Source organism: Puntigrus tetrazona, chromosome 25 (genome assembly GCF_018831695.1).
Source record: "Puntigrus tetrazona isolate hp1 chromosome 25, ASM1883169v1, whole genome shotgun sequence".
Lineage (NCBI taxonomy): Eukaryota > Metazoa > Chordata > Actinopteri > Cypriniformes > Cyprinidae > Puntigrus > Puntigrus tetrazona.
Window position 1 is genome coordinate 505085 of NC_056723.1, and position 7500 is coordinate 512584.

Here is a 7500-nt window from a genome sequence, read left to right on the forward strand (position 1 = left end):
ATGAACTTAATATCAGATTAGAATTAGAATTAAAACTCAAATCAGACCTTACTGGACGATGCACGACTGATTCAAAGCATGTCTGATTAACTCCACTGCATGGGGACATGTCTGATTTTGTCTGGTTTTCTGAAATCATGACATCCCGTGCCTCTTCTTACCGCCCGTCTGATCTAATAACATCAAGTCTGATTTAAAACATCTCTTCAAAGACGTCAGAGATCCGTGCAATAAATATCGTGCATGGAGACAGATATCAGACACATCCCAGGCAAGGTAGTTAAACATCACACACGAGCACGAGCACGAGCACGAGCACTGGGAATGACATGGACTTCAACTCTTTGTTTTTCGGCAGTTGCATCCCATGCAGGGACAGAATCCAAGGCAGAGGAATCAGATGCACTCCGAGAACAACAACTCCCGGGATTGAAAACAGATATCGTGAGGTCTGGGTTTAGTGCACGCGTACACAACATAAACAGAAACACGACATCATGCATTAGAAATCAGATGCACCGCGCAATGACGTCTAACACAACACAACGCATCCCCAGACCGGCTTAACGCGCTGAGGAGCACAACCGGCCCGTGCACGGTAACGGAGGCCTGCTGTCCGCGTGACATCAGACAGACATCCTCACACATCATCACACGCAGAGATATCAGCCGCGCGCCGAGTCAATGACATCACTGCACGCGGGGACCGGACCCGACGCGCGAGGGCCCCCGGTGACGAGCTGTCGGGCCCCGAGCGGGTCTCTCACCAGATCGAGTTCTTGATCTTGTTGTACTGCAGCGCCGTCGCCTCGGGGCTCTGCAGGGACGCTCCGGGAGCACCGGGCTGTTGTTGTTGATCATCAGCCATCACGGCGAGATTCGTGCACGGGAGGAGGAGGAGGAGGAGGAGGAGCGGGAGGAAGAGGAGGAGGACAGCTTCAGCGCGTAGGCCTCATCTGAGCGCATAACGCCCGGAGCCGAGGACGCGGAGCCTTCTACCGGGAGCACGGACCGAGCAGCGCGGGCCCGGCGCTCGGGGACGGACGCATACACGGCGGCGGGCGAGAGCGCGGCGGGAAAACGCGGAGATTCTCGGTGCGGCGGACAGAAACAGCAGCAGCAGCAGCAGCCGCCACGGACCGAGCTGCAGGCGGAGACTGCGCATGCGCACGGGCGCGCGCCTTGGCGTGTGTGTGTGTGTGTGTGTGCGCGCGCCCGAGTCCCGAACGCTTCGGAGAGAACGCAGCTTGTTTGAAATAAAGATGTAACGTTTTAGATTTTATTATGTATTTTAAAAATATTTGTTAGCATTGGCAGGAGTAGCAGCGTTAGGCTATTCTAAAAAGAAGCTAAATTTGTTTTGGGCGCAAGGTTTCGTGTTTTTATTAACAAAACCTGAACAGAACTGAAACAGAAATAAAGTTAACAAGGTGTTGACGAGACTGTAAAAACAGGTACAATTTGTTTAAAGACCAAGTCTTTTCTCTCAAGTCTTTTATTTATTTATTTATTTATTTTACCTAACCCTAACCTACCTTTGCCCAAAAAAAAAAAAAAAAAAAAAAAATATATATATATATATATATATATATATATATATATATATATATATATATATATATATATATATATATATTTTTTTTTTTTTATATATTTTATTTATTTTTTATTTTTTTTTGTATTATTATTATTATTTTATATATATATATATATATATATATATATATATATATATATATATATATATATATATATATTTTTTTTTTTTTTTTTTTTTATCGAAATGCCCAAAAACGTACTATTCTCACATTTAATTTTAGTACTAACCGATTTTGGGGTTTAGTTATTCTTAAGTATAAACAAAGGTATTGTATCCATCGTGGCATCGACTTTGTTTTAAGCTGAAATCGCCTGCATCGTGGGAACCTTTGGGAGGAAAAGGCTTTATTAAAATGTTCATTAAGATCTAAAAGTGTCCCGAGGTTTCCGCGGGGATTTAGACCGGATGTAGAGATCATCATTAACCTCGTTTAAAACAGAATGTGTCAGTACTCAATATAACGAAATCACGCAAACTCTACTGCATAGAAATACAGTCCGAGCAGCGCCATGTTTATTTATTAATTTCCGGAAGGAACGTAAAGACTACAAAAGTCGGAAAGTTGCGAAAAATGACGTGTTTGTGACGTTTATACAGTAATACTGTAAAGAGCAAAAAGTCTATCGTGTGAAAGGTTTCTTGCTGTTTATTACTAAACCATGTGAGTCTACTAGAAGTCTCCAACCTGAGTCGAATTCACCAAAACAATTCTACACTGCTCTCTGCTGGTGAACAGAATAGAACTGATCTCTACTGTTAGACATTAAACTCAGTCACTTCTGCCCTCTGCTGGTGAAAGACCACACACACACACACACACAGACACACACACACACACACACACACACACACACACACAGACACACACACACACACACACACACACACACACACACACACACACAGAGACACACACACACACACACACACACACACACACACACACACACACACACACACACACACACACACACACAGAGACACACACACACACACACACACACACACACACACACACACACACACACACACACACACACACACACACACACACACACACACACACACACACACACACACACACACACACACACACACAGACACACACACACACACACACACACACACACACACACACACACACACACACACACACACACACACACACACACAGAGACACACACACACACACACACACACACACACACACACACACAGACACACACACACACACACACACAGACAGACACACTCACACACACAGAGACACACACACACACACACACACACACACACACACACACACACACACACACATGTTTTTGTTTTTTTTTCTACATAGAAAATATAGATAAACCTAAAATAAAGTATTTTTTAAAAAAGCTAATAAAAATAAATAATAAAAAAGCTATTTGCCAAGGCAATATTAATAATTATAGTTAATATTATTTAGTTGCAGGCTGTAACACAACAAAAATACTAACAAACACTTTTTAACTAAAGTTAAAGTGAAAACTGAAAATATAAAACCCTCTATTTAATAAAATGTAATAATAGTGCATTAGTGATAATAGTATAATATTGAAAAAAAAATTACACCAGTGTTGTCTTTAGCTAAAACCAATTGAAATTTAATTAAAAAAATAAATAATAAAAGTAAAACAAAATAAATAATACAAATTAAACATTTAGATGGAAAAACCTAAACTTTTTATGTTAGAAAACGATAAACCTATTATCACTTAATAAATTATTAAAACTGAGATAAAATTAAATAAATTAAAGCTAAAAGCAAGAAAATATTTGACACAAAAACAAAAAAAAAAACAGCAAAAACACACTACAGACTTAAATTAAAGTTAAAACATAAATGGTGAAAAATAATTACATTCAAACAGTATATCAATAATAATATTAAAGTGTTAATCTAAAATTATATGAACCCGAAAAATCTGCTGACATTAAATAAAAAGAGATGAAAACATAAATAGAGCAGAAAAACTAAACAAAAAAGAGAAACGGCTGCCATAGAAAACAAAACAGAAATACTACACAACAAATAAAACACAATTAGAGCATATCTGAAAAGAAATCCTAGAGCCAGCAGACAAATGATCTCGATCAATCAAAATAAAACCGTTCCCCTAATGCACAGTGTGAGTGTATTTATTCTGCATGTATGAATACGTCAAAGTATTGTGTGTGTGTATAACGTATGATAAATATACACAGCACACACACACTCCTGCTTTGACAGCGCTGCCCGTGTCGAGACAGATGAAGTAGACGGCGAACGAGTCCATTAGCGCTCTCTTATTAACAGTCCAAACACAGGAGGGCCGTTAGAAAGAATAACAAGCGGCGGGGGGCAATCAGTGCTTAGCCCCACGCTCGCTCCCTATTGTTCTCCTAAATGGGTCTGAGTCTCTAATTGCCCGGTTAGGTCCCTCAGTAGCCGCCGTCTGTCCGGGGCAGTAAAGGGTCCCAGAAGACTGGGGCCGCAGAGACTTCAGATGAAGAAGCTGCTCGCATGCAGACCGTCTTCAAGTCATAAAGACCGGCTTCTCGTCTGCAAGCGCTTTCCTTCTTCTGTGCAGAGCGTTTTCAGAGAGTTTCTGAGATATTCAGAGAGTATTAAAGAGTTTTCAGAGAGTTTCAGAGAGTTTTCAGAGTTTTCAGAGAGTTTTAGAGAGTTTTCAGAGTTTTCAGAGAGTTTTAGAGAGTTTTCAGGGAGTTTCAGAGAGTTTTCAGAGAGTTTTCAGGGAGTTTCAGAGAGTTTTCAGACAGTTTTCAGAGAGTTTCAGAGTTTTGGAGTTTTCAGAGAGTTTCTGAGAGTTTCTGAGAGTTTCTGAGAGTTTTCAGAGAGTTTTCTGAGAGTTTTAGAGAGTTTTCTGAGAGTTTCTGAGAGGTTTCACAGTTTTCAGAGAGTTTTCAGAGAGTTTCAGAGAGTTTCAGAGAGTTTCAGAGAGTTTTAGAGAGAGTTTTCAGAGCGTTTCAGAGTTTTCAGAGAGTTTTGGAGAGTTTCTGAGATTTTTCAGAGTTTCTGAGAGGTTTCTGAGAGTTTCTGGGAGTTTTGGAGAGTTTCAGAGAGTTTCAGAGAGTTTCAGAGAGTTTTAGAGAGTTTTCAGAGTTTTAGAGAGTTTTCAGAGAGTTTTCAGAGAGTTTTCAGAGAGTTTTCAGAGAGTTTCAGAGAGTTTTCATAGTTTTGGAGAGTTTCAGAGAGTTTTCTGAGAGTTTTGGAGAGTTTTCAGAGAGTTTTCAGAGAGTTTCAGAGAGTTTTCAGAGAGTTTTCAGAGAGTTTCTGAGAGATTTAAAGAGTTTTCTGAGAGTTTTCAGAGAGTTTTCAGAGAGTTTCTGAGAGATTTAAAGAGTTTTCTGAGAGTTTCGCCGATCGGATGAAGGCCGCGGATGCTGCTATAAATGATTTCACTGCAATCGTGTGTGAAACATCCTTTTGGGACGTGATAGAGCGTGAAAAGAACTACAGCCGTTTCAAGTCACTCTCGAAGCGGTGCGTTCAATTAATCAAAAAATGCATCTTTTTTTATGCACGCTGATGTTGTTTGCGTGCGTTTTTGAGACCGAGAAGCTAATATTAATCAGTCAAATACTGAAATGAACAGAAATGTAGTGAACAGGAACATTCTGCCCTCAGCGTTTCATTTTGAAATGAAGAATTGTTCAGAAAGCGCTGTAGCGAGACAGATTTCAACTCTACAAAAGTCTACAAAATCGCATTCGGGGGACTGTGTAGAACTAATAAAAAGGGCTGGCAGAAATACACAGGGATGGTTTTTCCTACTTATTCTCGTATTGGAGACACGTTTATTAAATGTATTTCTGGTGATGAAGAGCTGGAATCAATAGTGCGTGCGTGAAGCTAGTGTTTAGATCAATAAAACACATCCTGAGCGTCGAAATGACGTTTTTGAGGCGGGAAAGCATTAACAACTAGTCTGAACATTTAAAGATCACAGAAATATAGTTAAAAAACAAATAAGTGTATGCCGTTTACCAAATAAAGCTATGATTTTTACTAAACGGCTGCTCAGACGTGCAGAAACACTGATATTACAGTGCATTGTTTGGTTATTCTTCCCTCTAAAACACAAATACTGCTCACGTGCTTTCATTTAATAAACGTTAAATGTATTTTTGTAACGAATAATGAAGAAACGTGCAGCACGTGTGTAAAGCCACTGCGCCGGATGTGTTTAAAGTGCATTTCAACCACACATAAAGGAGTCTGAAAGGGCTGTTTAGAGGCAGGAAAACCTTTTAAAACTCTGAAATGGCTGAAAGAGCGACGGGGCTGAATGATCGGCGCGCGCACGAGGACACAGACAGGAGCTGGCTCGCTCGCGGGACGGCTGTAAATGCTAATGTCAGGAGCACTAATGTGAGATAATCCAGAGGAGAGCGTCTGAGACATTAGAGACACATCCGCAGCACGAGCTGGACCATTTGAATACGAATGGCGTCAGATCAAAGGTGTGGCCGAGGACTCTGGAGACAGAGAGCTGTCAGAGACGTCTCCACGCAGACCAGACGTTCAGCGCGAGACAAGCTTCTCCTGACCTCCGAGCGTGTGCTGAAACCAGGCCTTTGCCACGGATATGAGGAATATAGTCTGCTCATTCTCACCTCGGGTCAAAAATACGGCGCTTACCAAAAACCTATTGTTACTGTTATTCGATTTTTGGATTTGAGAGCGGGAGCGCATGCAAGTGAAATATGTAAAGCAACAGACATACAGTCATCTCCCTTCATGCCATTGCTAGCATGATTTGCAAAGAATAAGTGGCGTTAAACAATGACGTTATAGTGTGTGTGTGACTCTAACCCCTGGATGAGCGGACCAAGATCTGTCTAAGAGGGCTTTCCCGGGGACTGAGCGCACGGATGAACGAAAGTCGCGAACTCATTTTACCGTTGATTCATTCGCACATAAACGAGTCACGTGCTAAAAGTGTCGCAGGAAGCATGTTTTGTTGTTATTGTTCAGCTTTATCATCTAAAGTGATCCGAATGCACCAAATATACCATGTTGGCCAAAAGTGCTTTTGCCGTGAAAACCAAAACATTGCAAGAAGTTACAAAAACGACTAATATTACTATTCATAATACGATGCGCTAAAAGTGCAGGGAATTGCAGCAGATTCCGTCTATTTAGTGTCGAGCGGAGGCGTTTAAATAAAGCACGCGCCAAAAAGGACCCAAAGATGCACGATGCACCAGACGTTGTAGGACACCGCTCAGTTTTCTGAATGCACGAATCAGTCGAGCACCAAAAACGTCGGGAGAAGCACACTTCAAGGAGATCTCAGCAGAGCTTCTTGATCCATGTTTCCTGTTCAGTCGGTGCTTTCTGTCTCAAAGAGTGTGTTCTTTTTAATCAACCTGACATATAACACCCTAACCGTGCACCAAAGCAAGCGTGTGTGTGTGTGTGTGTGTGTGTGTGTGTGTGTGTGTGTGATCCCCCGCCCCCGTCTGGGCTGTTACCTCCTGTCTGCGTGGCTCTGATGTGTCGTTGATAACACCTGCCCTCCTCTATATAAAGCCGAGCCGGCTGAGCTCGGGGTCAGTCTCCCGCTCTCCTCCGTCATGCCTCTGTCTCTCCTGCTGCTGCTGGCTCTGGGGGCCCGCTCCGGGGCCTTCGACCTGGCCCAGACCACGCGCTGCGTCCCCGTCCCGCCGCAGATGAGCGTCTGTCAGGACGTGCCGCACTCGGAGATGCGTCTGCCGAACCTGCTGGGTCACGGCAGCCTGGAGGAGGCCGTCCCTCGCTCCGACGACTGGAGGAGTCTGCTCCACAGCGGCTGTCACCCGCAGGCCCGCGCCTTCGTCTGCTCGCTCGTCGCTCCCGTCTGCCTCGACAGGTCAGTCCACCTAGCCTT

General features: G+C 42.7%; 2 protein-coding genes across 3 annotated transcripts in view; one reads left to right on the forward strand and one right to left on the reverse strand.

Annotated features, from left to right (window-relative positions):
* The window catches only part of LOC122330603 (DNA-binding protein RFX7), a 13997-nt gene extending 12522 nt beyond the window's left edge, over nt 1-1475 (reverse strand). Inside the window, exon 1 of one of the 2 annotated variants that reach the window (XM_043227759.1) lies at nt 768-1475. In XM_043227759.1, the coding sequence (XP_043083694.1) occupies nt 768-868 (101 nt within the window). In that variant the 5' untranslated portion in view covers nt 869-1475. The remainder of the gene's footprint in view (nt 1-767) is intronic. The other variant, XM_043227757.1, reaches the window with a different exon arrangement.
* A 5714-nt stretch (nt 1476-7189) lies between these two features.
* The window catches only part of szl (sizzled), a 3384-nt gene continuing 3073 nt past the window's right edge, over nt 7190-7500 (forward strand). The window contains exon 1 of the mRNA XM_043228841.1: nt 7190-7482. Coding sequence (XP_043084776.1) covers nt 7208-7482 — 275 coding nt within the window. The 5' untranslated portion in view covers nt 7190-7207. The remainder of the gene's footprint in view (nt 7483-7500) is intronic.